The 18869-nt window shown below is 38.2% G+C and overlaps 1 protein-coding gene across 1 annotated transcript in view; it reads right to left on the reverse strand.

The window, feature by feature from the left end:
• Utrn (utrophin) overlaps positions 1-18869 on the reverse strand; it is a gene marked incomplete in the record, with an annotated part of 557450 nt that overhangs the window by 71450 nt on the left and 467131 nt on the right. The window contains 1 exon segment of the mRNA XM_029561956.1: positions 13524-13725. Coding sequence (XP_029417816.1) covers positions 13524-13725 — 202 coding nt within the window.

Below are 18869 nucleotides of genomic sequence, written 5' to 3' on the forward strand. Positions count from 1 at the left end.
ATGTCAGCCAAAAATATTTTACCCAGCAAAAAATGTCTATTATAGTTGAGGGGAAAATAAAAATCTTCCATGACACGAATAGCCTGGAAGAATACAAGTCCACAAAACTAGCCCTTTAAAGAATACTTGAAGCAATACAAAGAGAGGAGAAAGGAACAACTACACCCCAGGGGCAACAAAAGAAAATAAAGGTATAATTGAGGAAACACAAAATTAGACAAAGAACACAAACAGCAATCAAAATGATGGGAACCAGTACATATCTTTCAATAATAACCTTACATATCAATGGATTGAACTCCCCAGTCAAAAAACACAGGCTAAGTGAATGGATTAAGAAACAAAATCCATCTTTTTGCTGTCTGCAAGAAACCCATCTCATCTTCAAGGACAGGCATTACCTTAAGGTAAAAGGATGGAAAAGAATATTCCAAGCAAATGGCACTAAGAAAAAAGCAGGGGGTGCAATTCTAATATCTGACAAAATAGACTTCAAAGTAAATCTAATGAGAAGAGATAAGGAGGGTCACTTCATTCTGATCAAAGGAACCCTTAACCAAGAAGATAGTATAATCTTTAACATATATGCATTAAACTCTGGTGGACCCAAATTCATAAAAACAACAGTATAGGACTTTAAGACACAGATTAACCCCAACTCAATACCCAACTATCTCCATCAGACAGATCAACTGGATAAAGTATAAACAGAGAGATATCTGAATTAAATTATACCATACATCAAATGGATCTAATAGACATCTTTTGACTATTCCACCCAAGCACCAAAGAATAAACTTTTTACTCAGCACCCCATGGAACTTTTTCAAAAATTGACCATATACTAGGCCACAAAACAAACCTCAACAAATACAAAAAATTGAAATAATTCCATGCATTCTATCAGACCACAGAGCAATAAAGCTTACAATCAACACTGGAAGAAACACTAATCACCACATGAACACATGGAGATTAAACAACACACTCTTAAATGATGAATGGGTCAAAAGAGAAATTAAGAAAGAAATAAAAGTACTCCTATAAAAGAATATGCAACGAAAAGGACAATACAACATAACACAACCTCTGGGACACCTTAAAAGCAGTTCTAAGAGGGAAGTTTATAGCTCTAAGGGCCTACATTAAAAAATTAGAAAGAGCCCAAATAAATAACCTAACACTGCAACTCAAGTTACTGGAAAGGCAAGAACAAATGAGCAGAAGACAAGAAATAACAAAAATCAGAGTAGAAATTAATGAAATAGAAACAAAGAAAACAATAAAAAGAATTAACAATTCTAAAAGCTGGTTCTTTGAAAAACTAAACAAGATACACAGACCTCTGGCCCAGTTAACCAAAAGAAAGAAGGAGCAAATCCAAATCAACAAAATCAGAGATGAAAGGGGAAACATCACAAAAGACATCCAAAAGATTCAGACCATTATAAGGGAATACTTTAAAAACCTGTACTCTACTAAATTTGAAAATCTAAAAGAAATGGATGGCTATCTAAATTCATGGGAAACACCAATATTCAACCAAAAGGAAATAAACAGTTTAAACATATCCATAACATATAAGGAAATTGAAACAGTAATACAAAGCCTCCCAAATAAAAAATACCCAGGCCCAGATGGATTTACAGCACAATTCTACCAGAAATTGAAAGAAGCCCTCCAACCAATACTACTTAAATTATTCAAAATGATAGAAATAGAGGGAGAACTCCCAAATTCCTTCCATGAAGCCAGCATAACTCTAATACCCAAACCAGGTAAAGACACAACCACAAATGAAAACTATAGATCCATATCCTTAATGAACATAGATGCAAAAATTCTCAACACAATACTTGTAAACTGCATATAGATGTACATCAAAACAATCATTCACCATGATCAAGTAGGCTTTATTTCAGAGATGCAAGTATGGTTCAATATACGCAAGTCAATAAACGTCATTAATCAAATAAATGGACTCAAAGACAAAAAACACATCTTCATCTCAATAGATGAAGAAAAGGCTTTTGACAAAATTCAGCAAGATTTATGTCCAAAGTCCTAGAGGAAATTAATTGGATAAGAGAGAACATACCTCAACATAATTAAAACTATATACAACAAACCCACAGCCAACATCATTCTAAATGGAGAAAAACTAGAACCATTCCCATTAAAATCAGGAACCAGACAAGGATGTCCACTATCTCCACTCCTTTTCAACATAGTACTTGAAACTCTTGCAAGAGCAATAAGACAGGAGAAGGAAATTAAAGGAGTAATAATTGGAAAAGAAGAGGTCAAACGATCACTTTTTACAGATGATATACTATACCTAAGAGATCCCAAAAGTTCCACCAGAAAAGTCCCTAAGAAATCCCAAAAGTTCCACCAGAAAACTCCTAGAACTGATCAACACTTTCAGTATAATGGCGGGTTATAAAACCAATCTACAAAAATCAGTAGCCTTTCGATATACCAATAACAAGCAATTGGAGAAAGAATACAGGGAAATGCTCCCATTCATAATTGCTGCAAAAAAAAATCTTGGAAGGGATAAATCTGAAGACATCAAAGATCTCTACAATGAAAAGTTTAAATCATTAAAGAGTTGAGGAAGACACCAGGAGATGGAAGGACCTCCCATGCTCATGGACTGGAAAGTACTGATCAACACTTTCAGAATAGTGGCAGGTTGTAAAATCAGTCTCCAAAAACCAGTAGCCTTTCTATATACCAATAAGAAGCAATTAGGGAAAGAATACAGGGAAGTGTTCCCATTCACAATAGCTGCAAAAACAATAAAATATCTTGGAATAAATCTGACCAAAGACACCAAAGATCTCTACAATAAAAATTTTAAACTGTTAAAAAGAACGAGATTGAGGAAAATACCAGGAGATGGAAGGACCTCCCATGCTCATTGATTGGAAGAATTAGTATTGTGAAAATGACCATCCTACCAAAAGCAATGTACAGATTCAATGAAATCCCAATCAAAATCCCCATGGCATACTTCACAGAATTAGGAAAACCTATCCTTAATATGGAAGCACAAAAGACCCCAGATAGCCAAAGCATCCCTGAGCACAAAGAACAGTGCTTGGGGGATTATTATACCAAATCTCAAAGTATACTACAGAGCTATAGTCATACAAACAGCATAGTACTGGCACAAAAATAGACAAATAGATCTATGGAACATCACTGAAGACCCAAACCTGAGTACAGGCAATTTCAACCATCTGATATTTGAGAAAGGTGCCAAGCACACACAAGGGAGGAAAGACAGCATCTTCACAAATGGTGCTGGCAAAACTGGAACTCCACCTGTAGAAGAAAGAAACTAGATCCTTATCTTTCACCTTGCACAAAAGTCAACTCCAAATGGATCAAAGACCTCAATGTGAAACTGGAAACCCTGAAACTATTAGAAGAAAATATTGGCAGTAACATACAAGATATAGGTGTAGGAAAGGATTTTCTAAGTCAGACAGAAGTTGCTCAGGAATCAAGCTCAGCAATCAACAGTGGGACCTCATTAAACTAAAAAACTTATGTACAACAAAAGAAACAATCAAAAAACTGAAGAGAAAACCCAGACAATGGGAAAAAAATCTTCACCAGTGACACATCTGACAAAGGTTTAACATCCAGAATATATAAAGAACTCAAAAAACAAAGACGCGAAAAACCAAATGACCCAATTAAAAGATGGGCTAAAGATCCAAACAGAGAGTTCTCAAAGGAAGAAATAAAGATGGCTAAGAAACATCTCAAAAAGTGTTCAACATCATTAGCAATTAGGGAAATGTAAATTAAAACCACCCTAAGGTATCACCTTACCCCAACGAAACTGGCTAGGATCAAGAGAACAAATGACATCAAATGCTGGCAAGGATGTGGAGAAAGGGGAATGCTCATTCACTGATGGTGGGATTGCAAACTTGTGCAACCCCTATGGAAAACACTGTGAAGAACTTCTAAAAAACTAAAAGTAAACCTAGTATGTGATCCAGTTATACCAGTCCTTGGCATATAGCCAAAGGACTCGTCCCATTATAGAGACACTTGTACAACCATGTTTGTTGCTGCTTTTTTCACAATAGCTAAGAGATGGAAGTAACCTATGTGCCCCTCAACTGACGAGTGGTTAAGAAAAATGTGGTATATTTATACAGTAGAGTTCTAATCAGCAGAAAATAAAGGTGAAATCATGAAATTTGCAGGTAAATGGGTGGATCTAGAAACTGTTATATTAAATGAAGTAACATAGACTCAGAAAAACAAATGATGTATGTTCTCCCTCATATGTGGCTCCTAGCACCAAATCCTTTTAAATTCCAGGTCCTTTAAATAAGATGATGCTATACAGCAGTCCCTTCTGCCTGAAATAACTACCATCATCACAACTTCAGCTGAGCCTGATCACTAAACATAGTCACAATTGGGCTTGATGACAGCTGTGCTCATTCATTAAAGGAGGGCCAAGCAGGAACACTGGACCTTCACTGGAGTAGTCAGCCACTCTTCCCAGCCAACTCTATGTAATTTGACCCTAATCACACATGGTTTCCTGGATTTGGGGAGGGCTAAAGTGCACAATCTGGAGAAGGTGAGAAAGAGAAGGCATGAACCATGCTGAGTAAAGGCTTTCCAGTGTGCAAATTCTCTGGTCATACATACACCTCAGCAACCCCTCAGTTATCTCGAAAGTAAGCTCAATAAATTCATTGGTTCCCCAGTAAAACTTTAATGAAACATTGGCTTGACACGAGAACATTAAAAGGGAATAAGCATTGCTTAGCATCCCCAGGAAAAGAAGTTTCACAACTGGTGGGAAATTTTTTTGTTAATGCTATTATGTCTCATAATTATTTATTTAAAAAAAAGAAAATGAGAATGTAAAAGATGTTAAAAGGATATGGGAATGGAGCTATTTTCCAAAACAGACAGAAAAAAATGAGAAACCTAAGCAAGTGATGAAAGTCTGTGTAGGTGTGTTATACATAAAGGATGAGACAAAAATAATATACACATAATCTTAAAGCTTCTAAGGTCATAGTTTAGTCAACTATTTTAAGGAACAATATATATATTTTTCTGAGAATATTTGGTTTTTTACCCAAGTGTTATCTACATAGCACATGGTAATTAAAAGTACCAGACTGGTGGAACTAAACTTATTGGATGTTTAACAACCATACTTTAAGGCCTATACTAATGTGGTCAGTGGGACTTCAAGGAGAGTTTTAGCCTCTTGCCCTCCAAGGTCAACCAAGTGACTCAACTGTGGTGAGTCACCCGTCGTCTTGTTCAGGGAGGACATGGAGACCCCACGAGATAGACTTGAACCAGTGTCCAGTCTACAAAGAGGAGGGTCAACTTAGAGGAAACATTTCATTTATGCTTCCAAGTGAAGCCAGGCATGGTCAAAAAGGACCTTTGACTTATCTTCACATAGATGGAACTGGTAAAAGAAAGGAGCCAGAAGTTCCTGCTAAGCCCTGGTGACTCCTGAGGAACAGATCCCCAAATGACCTTAAATGTAAAAATAAACTGATTTATTTGGGCCAACTGTACGGTCTTAAACACCCAAAAGGAAAGTATAACTAAAGAGTAAAGTCACCAGTAGACTTCATTAAGAGTTCAAAGGATTATACTTCTCAGACATTAGGCTTAAGTTTATCCAAAAAGTTATTTAGACAATTATTTCTCATTGATGATTTTGTTCCTAACCAGAAAGTGCTGTTCAGATGTAAGACTTCAAATCTTGGTCTCCAATACTGTAGTGTCCACCTGTAGCTAAGGGAGACAACCAGCTATTGTTCTAAAATGATGGATAAATTTTTCTCCCCTGACCTCTTAGAAGCCTTTTAGAGGGAACTGACACTGATTCTAATCACTCCAACAGCTATCAAAATACCTTAAAGCAAATCCTGAATCCATTACTCTAGAGTCCAGGCTTGGAAGACAAAAGAAAAATGAGGAGGAACCCAATAGAGGGATGCTTTTGGAAGCCCTTGTCAAGAAATTCCAATGGACTCTCATATGAACATTTGAAATTTGCCCTGTTCTGACTTTTTTCTAGTTCCCTGTCTAGAACTTGTAATGCTAACTTCTCTTGCCTTTACTTCTCCTTCACATCTCCTATTCACCAGTCAAGGACTTTCTTTCCCCCCTAGAGATAAAAGTTATGCAATTTGGCAATCCTTTAGACAGACCCACTAAAGGGGTACTCCAATTGCCTCACCCTGTGTCCCCATTCAGCAAGGAAGAAGCCAGGGTGGTCTGAGTCCAGATTCCTTATCCGCAAGCTTGGTAACCTCTTCAGAGGATGGTGTGATAACAATAGGAGGTACAAATTGGCTAGGCAGTTAGTGTAAAAAGACCCTAGAGAAGTAGCCAGTTTCTTGGCTAAAAGTCAAAATGTCCTTGGGCCCCTTAGCAACATACTCAGTTCCAAAGGCCAAAAATGTCAAAAGTATTATCTAATCCTTAAAAGATTTTAGGGTTACCTATTTAGATGGGGGAATATTAGAGTAGCAAAAAGCCCCATAAAGAAAAAAGAAAAAAGAGTATATGAAGTTATCAGAAAAAAGTGATGGGGAGATATGGGAGGAGTTGGAGGGGAGGGAGTATGCATGGGTTTGATCAAAACACCTTATATGCTTATATGCCTGTATGAAATTCTCAATACATTAAAGTTTTAAAGTTAAAAAAAAAAAAAGGGAAGCATGCTTTGAGATTTTTAAGATAATCCCTCAATAGACTAGGGTTTAAAATTATTTAAATTACAGATGAGCACAGTAGCACAACACTGTAATCCCAGCACTCAGGAGGCAGAAGCAGAAGGATTACCACAAGTTCTAGGCCTGTCTGGTCACAAGAAATATGAGTTTCAAATTACCTCTAAACTGAGCCATGCTACAAACTGTGTTTCTACTTGATAATTTTTTTTAGGAGTTTCTTAATTATCACATGCAATAGACAATGTCTGTTCTCTTCCTTTCAAGACTCAGAAAGTTCTTATCCTCTGAACACAGACCACAGACTTGAAGAAAATAACAAAGGCTGAGTCCCTCATGCACTGAGAGACTACCACATGATTGTGGCTAAGGACAAAGCGATCCCTTTAGGGACTAATGATCAAATGATTTGTATTAGGGCATGACCTCCAGTCTACAGTGACAACACAAGAAAGAAACTTCATCAGGAAGACAATTGAAAATGTCAATCATTCATCCAATCCACCATCAGCAGTTATAAAAGTTCACTGTAATCTATGATCCCAGCTTTGTTCTATGTACTGTGAAGACCTAGAAAAAGTAGACGTGACAAGATTCTTACTCAATAAATGCACCAGAGAGTTAAGACAAGGGAATGACTAGAGAAAATATGAGGTCATTCTTTATGTATGGAAATGAAGAATTAAGTATCAGGTTAAGAGACTTTAGTGAGCATTTTGGGTAGTCTCACAACAGTTGATGTGGAGGTCTAAAATCAAGGCCCTCAGCTGTAGCTCAGTGGTAGAGTGCTTGCCTTGTATGCATGAGGTCCTGGGTTCAGTTCCTAACACTGTACCCTCACCCCCAGGACAAAAAAGAAAAATCCAAAATTAGCCAGGAATATTAGTAAATGCCTGAGTGAGACATAGGCAAAAAATTCGGGTGCGAGGACACTTAAGACTCAGGCTCACTGGCTCACTGGCTGAATGTGGGATCATACAATAGAAGGTTTTGGTGTCAAATAGGCTATCAAAATCTGAGAGGCAACTGGGAGCTGACTAATGAAATTTTGAGTGACATAGTCCAATATTGAAGTATTTAGTTCCCCGGACAGTTTTGGTAACTAACTTCTGAATTAATTTAACTGGAAAGTTAAGTACCTTTAAAATTATATTCATCTTGGAATTAGGAAAAATATGACTTACTGTAACAAATGAAACTAATATTCTCCATAGAGAGAGAAAAAAAAAGATTAAACCAAGTGTTCCACACTATCACTCTGAAGCATAATTTAAATGCTTTTGATTTCCATTAAATCTAGAAGGAAGATTTTGAAATTAAGACTTTTTAACCAGGGAAGATAAAGACTGAGTGAGGCTGTGAATTCATAAATGGAATCAATTTGATCTTCATAGCTTATTAAGCCCTTTCTACATGTATTAGCTCATTTGCCCTTCACAGTCCCCCTTTGTGTGGTAAGCTGAGTAGATATTTTTACCTCAATTTTTCAGATGAGAAATTGAGATGCCAAAGTTAAGTGGCTGCCAAGTCACATAGCAACTAGAACCAAAAATCTGAATTCTTGTCATCTACAACAGAGGGGAAAATAGATTTTTTTTCTTATAAAATTCAGAATATTAGAAGTTGGGAACATGTTGAAACTTAGATATTTGCTTAAAACAATTTATAAAGTACTATTTGCCTAGCTATAGTAATATGCGAATAACCAAGTGATTAGAAAAAAACAGAAATTTAACTCCGTAACTATGATTAATATATAATAGGTGGATTTAGATAAACTATTGTAGCTCATTGTATCTGTTCATCAATCAGTTACACAGATTGCAGCAAGGAAAGATCACACCTTATCGCTCAGTGATACTTAGAGAACCCTTTGATCTATAGTTGCATGACTCATTATTTCAAGAACTGGATGAAGTTGAGAGTGTCTTTCCTGGTTGCTTTATATTACCAAAAATAAGGTAGTCAAAAACTCAAGGTAATGTGATTGTTTAGATCCAAAATGCCCACTGAGACCCATGTGTTAAAGGTTTGGGCCCAATGCAGTACTGTTGAGAGGTGGTATAAAGTTTAAGAGTTGGGGTGAAGGCCTCTGAGGGGGCATGCTCTCAAAGAAGATTATGGAAATTTCCCGTTTTTCACTTCCTGACCATGAAGTGAACAGTTTTGTTCCATCATGAACTCCCACCACAATGTACTACGTCAGCCATAGGAAGCAGTCAATCAATCAGTTACCAGCTGGAACCTCTCAAACGGTGATCCAAAATACACCTTTTCTCTGTGTAAGTTGATTTCCTCAGGTATTTAGCATTCTGTTGGACTACTTTCTAACACAATTAATGAATGAATGTCAGAATAGGTAAAACAACATGTTTCTCAAGAGAAGTCTTCTGTGTCTTGGGAGTATACTAACCTTATCCTAACAATGGCTTTCTCTCCCATAACTATGCTTAAATTAGATTAAATCTATGTTAAAACCTTTTCTTTAAAATACTATAATTCTCCTGGCTACCCCACCAGAACTTGATGGTGAGACACTACTACTGAAGACACTACATACATGAGCTGTAGAACAGACAAGGAGAACTCAAGCTGGTGTCTAGAAAACTGTGGCTAGACAGGTCACAGGCCACAGAGGAGAGCCTACTACTATTATTCTGCTAATATTAAACTGCTTCCTAATGACTTATGGTTATACCCATAGATTAATGTATTTCTCAGCTTTCACCAGAGAAGCTTCCTTATACAGCAGACAGTGATCAACAGACCTACAATGTGCAGAGAAAAAGAGGCTGCAGAGTATTTAGCCATGATTAGGGCATGTATATCAAACTTCTGCCTCCCAGTGTTCAGAGATCATTGCAGAAGAGGGGACTGAACGTTTGTAAGAGTCTGAGGTAGTGGATAATCACAAGGAAACAGTTTTCCAGACAACTGGAATGTTACTCATAGGAACTCACAGCAATGGTGACAGCATGCACAAGACCCACTCAAGCTTAAGCCAGACAAATCCCAAAATACAGGTGGGGAAGTGGGTAATAAACCCCAGCCTTAGCTGATGAACTACTGGAAAATAACTGCTGAGAGAGGGGGAGCTGGTTTTCTTTAAGGGGGTGATGACAGATAGGGTAACCAGGATCCAGTGGATGGATGCACATTTTGCGTGTGTGTGTGTGTGTGTGTGTGTGTGTGTGTGTATAACAGTGCACATGAAGACGGACAAAGGGTAACGAGGGTGCAGGTGGGGCGGGGATCTAAATACAATAAAAATGTATTGTATGAAATTCACAAAAACTCAACTAAACAAAAAATAGAAATGTTACACACACACACACACACACACACACACACACACACACACTCGCTAGCCCTAAGGCATCATTTTCAAACTCGAAGACTTCTTTTTTTAAAAAAAAGATTGGCTTGGGGTCTGGAGAGATGACTCAGCAGTAAAGAACACTGGCTGCTCTTCCAGAGGACCCAGGTGTGAATCCCAGCACCCACATGGTAGCTAACAACCGTCTTAACTTCAGTTCCAGGGGATCCAATGTCCTCTTCTGACCTCAGTGCATACTACTGAGGGTATGGGTACACTTACTTACATGTAGGCAATACACTCATATACATAAAATAAAAATAATGAAATAAAAAATTGGTTTTAGAAAGTGTTGATTTATTTATTTTTGTATTTATTTTTTATGTGTAGAAGCATTTTGCCTGCATGTATGTAAGTATACCACAAACACGCAGTGTCTATGGAGGCCAGAAGGGGGTATCAGGTCTCATGGGACTGGAGTTACAGAGGATTGTTAGCCACCATGTGAGTGCTAGGAACTGAGCCCAGGTCCTCTGCAAGAACAGCAAGAACTCTTCACTGCTGAGCAATCTCTCCAGGCCCAAGTTCAAAGACTTCTTAAGGTCCTATACTGTCTAGTGTCCCCACAGTGGCGGGAGTAGAGTTTACCAGATATCTGCAGAGAACTATTACTTAAAAAGGAGTTGACAACCACATTTTAGATAAATGAGGAAACTAACGCTAGTAGAGAAACTCAGGCAATCAAATCTAGGCAGCTGGGATTACTGTCTACACAGTGACAGAGTTTTTTCCTTAGCTTAATTCATGACCTCTGAGATAAAAGGTGAGATTGATGGGAATCCATTCTGATTTAGTAGAGTCTTTAATATATTTCTTTGGCACGGAGAGGAGTTGAGTTTTGCAGTCTTCTTTCTCCATCAAAATGGAAAAATGATAAATTTCAAGATATTGTCTTTCAAATCGAAAACTGTACTGTAGAGTAGCATTCCATGTGTACAGATCTGATAGTCAGAAGTGGAATTACACCAACGTTTAATCCCCAGAATATGAATCGACATGTCACCCACTAGTGACTTCCTAACAAGGTGGCACCACTGTCTTCGTTGAGCCAGAGAAAACAGTCTACGTGCAGGTTCTGAGATGAACTGTTCCCCTATCATTCACATGCTGAAGTCAGAACTCTCAGCATCTTAGAATGTAGTTTTGCTTGCCAACAGTCTTCAAAGAGTAAGTTAAAATGAGGTCAGAAGGGAAGGCCATAGTCTAGAATACCCAGTATGCTTATGGGAAGAAAGAACAGGTGGAACATGGAGAGAAGACGGTCATTGATAAGCCAAGAAAAAATATCAACCATGATAATACCTTGATCTCAGATTTTTAGCTCCTAGAAATGTGAGGAAATGATGTCTCAGCAACCCAGTTGTGCTGGATAGCTTCAGTTGACAACGTGACACACCTGGGTAGAGGGCCCCTCAATTAAGGAATTTCCTCCATTAGATTGGCCTATGGTCACATCTATAGGACATTTTCTTGATTGTTGAGTGATATGTTAGGGCCCAGCCCACTGGGTTATTTTGCCACCACCAGGGCAGGATCTCAAGGCAGGAACTGAACCAGAAATCATGAAGGTGTGCTTCTTACTGGCTTGTTCCTCTGGCCCATGCTCAGCCTGCTTTCTTATACAACACAGGGCCACCTGCCATGGGGTGGCACCACCCACAGTGGTCTGGGCCCTCCCACATCACTCAGTAATCAAGAAAATGACCCACATACATGGGGCCACAGGCCAATTCAATGGAGGAAATTCCTCAATTGAGGTTCCTTCTACCCAGGTATGTCTAGTTGACAACACTATCCGGCACACCTGTCTAACAATTTTCATTATGGAGCCTAAAAACCATGAGTCATAGACAGACACCGCCAGGGAAGAATATTCTCCCATAAAATTTGACTCAATATGTACACCTCCATCCTACTTCACAAGGTCAAATGAAGTTCCTAAGTATTCTAATTAAGCACTCTTCCTGGGACCTGCATCCACATTATAGGCTACTGCACTTAAAATATCTAATTGGCCAGCTATTTTTGGTAAATTTACTATAGAAAAGATATCTTAGAGTCTTTAAAAAAATTGAAGAGCAAATTAATAATGAATTAATATTAATGGTAATATTTTACCCTAGAAGCATTAAAAAATTACATTAAAATGCAATGTATGAAAAGACCAACCAGGGATGTATTATAGTATTCATGTATTCATTATGGTAACAGCCTCACATTTCACTGAGTTTCTTAGGAGTCCTCGAGCACACAATGACTATTTTGCTATTAAACAAACAAAAGACTCTATGGTATTTGTGAATGTTGACAGATAAAATAATTTTCTAATGAAAAAATAAACAAAATTATTGATAATTTACATCTAAAGTGATGATCATCATCATTTATTTCTTACACAGAATCAATCAGCTGCCCAACATATATATTTATGAATTCTATCTTCTTTCTCTTCAGATCAAATCAAGGGCTGACAAATGCAAATTTTCATGTAGCAAGTTAATGGAAAATAACTTTTAGGTTCTGAGAGAAAAGCAACAATCTTAATTCTCTTCTTTCATCCTTGCATATTTCCGCCTCTACCAGAAGAATGAATAATTCCTAGTGTTTCAGAAATGTCAGCTCACAGCAAGTCTTCATAAAACTCATTAGTGCGCGAAAACATTGTCAAAATCAAATGGGTCAAACTAATGGCAGAGAAGTTAGACTAGAAGTTGCGAATGCTCTTTACAAATCAGTGAGCAACTAATTAAATTACATGTTAGTATCCTATAGCATCAATTATTTAAAATATCATATATGTGCATAACCACAATAGCAATGAAGTTAATATCAAAGGACAAATTAAATCCTAGTCATTGCCATTTGAATCCTTCTCAAACTGTCAAACCAGGATTACATTGATTATTATGAGCCAAAATTTTATTTTAGTTCACAGTAACACAAGATTTTTTATTCTTTTGATAAAAGTAGTCTAAGAAAGCCAGGAACAAGGGGAAGGAACTCTGGCCACCATAGGCTTCCGCGCTTGCTTCCTGGCTGAGAAGGTTACATGTACAGCCTTCATAGACTGTAGCTAAGCCTTAAAATAATGTTAAAATAACAGTTTCATCTTCTTTTATGTTCTCTTGTTTGTTACGAGTCCAATAATCTGGAAAGTCATTTACTTTCAACAATTACAATAAGTGCTTTCATTGGGGAAAGGATTGTGAAAGTACTTCAAAAAAATTCACTTTAGGGCTTGGAACATAGTTCAGTGGTAGAGCGCTTGCTGTAAAGCCTGTGCAAGTTAGTTACTAGGTTAGATTCCCTAGTATCACAAAAGAACAAAAAAATGAGTATATTAAAAATCAAGTGTATTATCAATAAAATCATTCATAGATCAATTATGAACTTACGTGTCATATACATTGAGTAACCAGTTGAGACACATATCCACACAGAGAGGAACATTGACCAGGTCCTTGTGCAATTGTTCGAGCCCATCGTAAGTTGTGGTCAGACAGTTGATGACATCTGGCACCGTCAGGAGCTGATCATTTTGGTTCAATTTGTGCTGCTTGAAAACTTCATTTGTTGTATTCAGCTCTAGGAGATCCACTAAGCAGGAGAGGAAAGGGAATTATGGACCGTCATTGCCTCTCGTAACTACATCAAAACAAATGCATTTCTAGTCTATGCTCGCTGGTTCAATGTAAGAATTGATTCTTTTCTGTTACGTTGAACTGTCAAAAGACTAACATTCCCAGTCTTATCATTTCCAACGTCTTATTTCATCTCCCTTTCTAAGCTTTTCAACTAAACTCTAGCTTTTGGACCCCCCCCTTTTTTTCTTCTTTGAATATCAATTTTTCCTTCTTTTCTAGTATTCTTACTTTTAGGCCCTTTGTGCTTTTCAATATAGAAAGGTGTAAGTCTCTAAATCTATTCCAAATGTTAGAACATCCCAACTACTGCAATTCTGGCCTCATCTCAACTCCCAAAGACAGCCTCTTCACCACTTCCCACTTATCCTTTTTTTCTAATTATTTTTAGGTTTTCTAAATTTATTTTAAACTGATACACATAGAAACATCAAAGTTGCACATATTGATGAGGTGCTATGTGGTGCTTCAACACAGGTACAGTGTTGGGGTAACATTTATCTCCTCAGACATTTATCATTTAAAAATTATTTATTATTTTTATGTGTGAGTGTATGCCTGCATGCATGCAACACACCCATATCATGCAATGCACACAGAGGACAGGAGAGAGCATCAGAGCTCCAGGAACCTGTGTTATGGACAGTTGTTAGCCACCATGTGGGTGCTGGAATTCGAACCAGGGTCCTCTGCAAGAGCATCCAGTGCTCTTTAACCACTGAGCCATCTCTCCAGCCCCACAAACATTTATCGATTTTTTTAAATAGGGAAAACATTCAGAATCCTTTATTCTAGCTCTTTGAAACACAAGGCACATATTTGTTATCTATAGTCACCCTACTCTGCAACTGTACACCAGAACCTTAGTTCAAATTACAACCTAGTCTCATTAATCAGCCATTTTTCATATCACTACAAACTAACCATTCCTTAATGGGTTTATTTTAAATGTACATCATGAAATAGAAAGTTCACTTAAGATTCTCAGTTAAAAACAAAAGAAAACAGGTTCTACAGAATATTAACAGTTCTCTACCACCTGAAGAGAATCAAGTTGGAAGCCTGATTAACCAGCTTTCACAATGTGGCCTAATCTGGTTTACTTCCCCTGCAGCTGTGCCATTTAAGTACTCTGTAGTTAAGGCGGATTCACAGGTTCACTGATCACACTGGTCTTTACAACGTTTATTTGCTCCTATCCTTACTCTTCACGTGTTAAACATCTGTAATGGAAAAGGCCAGTGCCAGGGCATGTAGGGTGTGCATGGAGCCCTTTATTTTTCACAATTTGTTTTTGCTTTATTTTTATTTTATGGGAATGTGTGTATTGCCTACATGTATGTAAATGCACCCACACTGTGCAATGCCCACGGAGGACAGAATAGGGTATTGGATCCCCTGGAACTGGAGTTACGGACAGTTGTTAGCTGTCATGTGGGTGCTGAGATTTGAACCTAGGTCTTCTGCAAGAACAACCAGTGCTCTTAACCCCTGAGTCATCTCTCTAGCCCCTGGAGCCCTTTCTCACATAGCATCTTGGTAACTTTACTGAAAGGAATAGCAAAAGTGTAGAAGAGAAGAATGTTCAAGTCTCTCTGAGAACAATTTCAGGGTAAGTATCCATGATCAGGAAGGCTCAGGAACAGAAGTATTTTGTATTTTCTGTTTTTCTAGATTTGTATTTAGGAAACATTTGCATGTACTCAGTGTGCATATTGGGGGTGGGACCCCAGTCCAAACACAAAATTCATATTTCATATATAACTTATGTATATAGTTCAAATATAACTTTATGCAGTATTTTTAATGTGTCTGCCATCACTTAAGGTCAAGTATGGAATTTCCCACTTGTGGCACCATGTCAGTGACCAACAGTTTCCAATTTTGGAGTATTTCAGATTTCAAATCTTTGGATTCGGAACACGGGGCATAAGGACAACATGAAAAGGCTTCACGGGGAGATGGAACAGAAATGGGCCTTGAAAGATAGGTGAGATACAAGAGATCCTTGGAAGCAAGGAAGGAATCCTAGGAAAGGATAGTCAGAAAAGCAAAGCCTCAAGCTAGTCCAGGAGTCCACAGGGGCGAGCAGACTGCAGTGCACAGTGACACAGGGTGGGGTGTGGTTACACTGAGGCAGACACGCCAAGCTCTGGGGTGAGGCACACATTGCACACAGAGACCAAGAGGTCTACAGACAAAAAGTAAAATCTTCTTGTTCCTTAAAAATCAACAGAGTTACTCATTAGCTAGCTTCTAGCAAATCAAAGCAGCTTATCAAACTACTACCTATTTACTGAGTATGGAAATGATCCAATTCTCAACATACTGGCATGGGGAATTACAGACCAGTATTAATAAGGTTTACTTATGGAAATCACCATTATGTAACAGTTCTGTTCTATTTCCATATTTTACTTTTCAGCACTGAAAAACATCTCGGTGAAGCTTAGACAAAACAAAAACAAAAACAAAAACCGTAAATTACTACTTCTTTGCCCAATTTGGGGGCGGGGGGAGAACTATTCCACTCAAAATAGGACATATTTTGACAATTAACCAAAATGAATGAACAACTTCCTTCATGCCTACCTAGTTCTAGCCATTGAATAACCACCAATTCCAACTTTTTAGGGGCATTTATGAAATGTCCATGCTAGCTGCTTATAATACAGAATTTTTATTTTCAAGTTGTCTGTTATGGAAAAGAACTGCTTTAAAATTATACAGCCTAACAAAATTCCTAAAAAAACTGAATGGGGAAAACTTTTAAGAAAGAATCAAACATAAGACATAACAAGTCTGAATAGCAGGCCAATCCATTGTTTTTAGATGTCAAAGATATTATGTTGCTAACGACAATTTTCATAAGTGTCCAGTGAACTAAAAATGGTGTCAGACAACAATGAAGGGAAGTGCTTAATAAAGACAGTAAACTGCAGAACTTCAATTCCCCTCAGACACACAAAAAATGTGTTCAAATACTGCCAGAAAGCCCCATACTAATTATGCAGCCACACAGCACTGCTACTGGATCCCTGCAATGGCAGGCAGTAACAAGAGACCAGATTTCAAAAAGACCATTTCTTGGATCAGCCTGTCCTTCACTCCTCCAGAGAACCCTCCCTTGTTATCCACTCAGTAGCTCTGACAGTAATTTGCCAGGTCCCAGAGAGGATCATGTCTTCAATTTTCAGTGATTTACTCTGACACTTTGCCTTCGTGCCTAAGCCAAGCATGCATCTTCCCCAAGTGTGTCACACTGAGGTACCTTTAAAGAACAGACTACATTTAAATCACATAAAAGTTATGATTTTTGTCTTTTCAGAGGGAGAAAAATGACAGCTCTGTCATGCAGTATGTGAAACAAACAGGCATCTCATTTTCTAACCAACTTTCACACCTTTTCCTTTTCTCCCACATATGAGGCACAGGGGGTCAAACGAAAATGCATCGTCATCTCCTGCCCTGCAAAAAGGAATAAAAATTAAACCAACTCTGTTGAACGCCTGACCTTGGGCTTCCTGTACTCTTCTCCAGGTCTTGGCTTGCTTGAATTTTCTTAGCACCTTCCCACGTGCTCTCCCTCAAGCACAACAGAAACACTGTGGCATTCAAGGCAGATGTGATCCAATTTTGAGGCATAATGCCTCACTCCTTCATGACTCCCCTGGTGACATCTCTGAATGATTCCACACTCGCCTTTCTCCTTGTCTGCTGATATATACCAGATGCCCCTTCCTGTTGCTGAGTCCCCTACTGGAGAGCTGTTAACCATTCTCTTCCAGGAACCTCTACCATGGTGTGTTTCAAACCAAAGCCTTGCCTTCTTCTGAAGTTTGGTCTTCTAGTCTGAGGATTTCATAACACCTTCCATCTTTCACCCTTTACTATTTACCAACTACCAGCCCCTTGAAAAGCAGATCTCCTCAGGGTGTCTTAAGAATCTAAAAGAATTCATAAGAATCTAGCCCTTCATCTCTTTTCCTCATACCACTAGGGCAGCTCAGCCTCCATCATCTTTGGGCAGAACCATCTACTCCAGTCCCTCTGTCCTTCATGCTAACATAGGACCTAGCATACACAGACTCCTTATTGTTACCTTCAGACTTTCATAAAACAGGAAATGATTATACAGCTCCCCATTCTATACAGAAAGAAGGCCCAAACTCTAGAGTCAGTATTATGAGAGCATGAGGCTCAAAATTCTAAACATATCAGAAATGGTTTCAAGCCACTACACACCTGTCACCCTGTAACTGTGGTGAGGAGGCAGGAGAATGTGAAGCTCAAGGTCAGCCTAAGCAGCTTAGTAAGTTTCAGGTAGCCTGGGCTACACAGTAAGACCCTGTCTTGATAAATAACAATCGATGATGATGATGATGATGATAATTAATAATAACTCAAAGTTAGAAACTGTTTCAAGAAAAAAAAAAGACCTTCAGGTTGGAGATTGTTCAGTGGTTAAGAGCACTGGCTACTCTTGCAGAGGACCTGGGTTCGATTCTCAGCACCCACATGGTGGCTGTAACTCCATCTGTAACTCCAGTTCCAAGGGAATCCAACACCATCGTCTGGCCTCTGCAGACTTTGCATGACATGGGTGCACTTATACGCATGCAGGCAATATATTCATACAGATAAAAAAATTATAATAAGAAAGGAGGGAAAAGACCTTTCAACTAATGTAAAGTGAATTTAAAGAGATATCTGGATATTGGACAAAGAGCTAAGCTATTCCATCAGACCCTGTTACCTGATGCTCTCTGACCTATATCCAAGCCTCTGATTCAGGTGCATCTAGCTTTCTCACTTCTTATCCCAGATCAGTACCTATGTGCCCAAATCCAATGTGCATTTTATGGCTGAGCAAATACAATTGTCATGCAAGACATGGGCCTTCTATGCTCCTTCTAAAGGGACTGCTTCCTTCTCAGACACTATTTCTATTTGATTCTTTGCTACTGCTTACTACAAAAGATTTTGTTAACAAAACAATATATATGGATATACCATATATAAAATGCATAGTGCAGTTCAAGGAAAATTGTAAGAAATGTACAAACCACTACACAGATAAAGAAAAAGAATGGTACCAAC

The sequence above is a fragment of the Nannospalax galili genome, unplaced genomic scaffold, assembly GCF_000622305.1.
Source record: "Nannospalax galili isolate Female #2095 unplaced genomic scaffold, S.galili_v1.0 scaffold154, whole genome shotgun sequence".
In the NCBI taxonomy this organism is placed as follows: Eukaryota; Metazoa; Chordata; class Mammalia; order Rodentia; family Spalacidae; genus Nannospalax; species Nannospalax galili.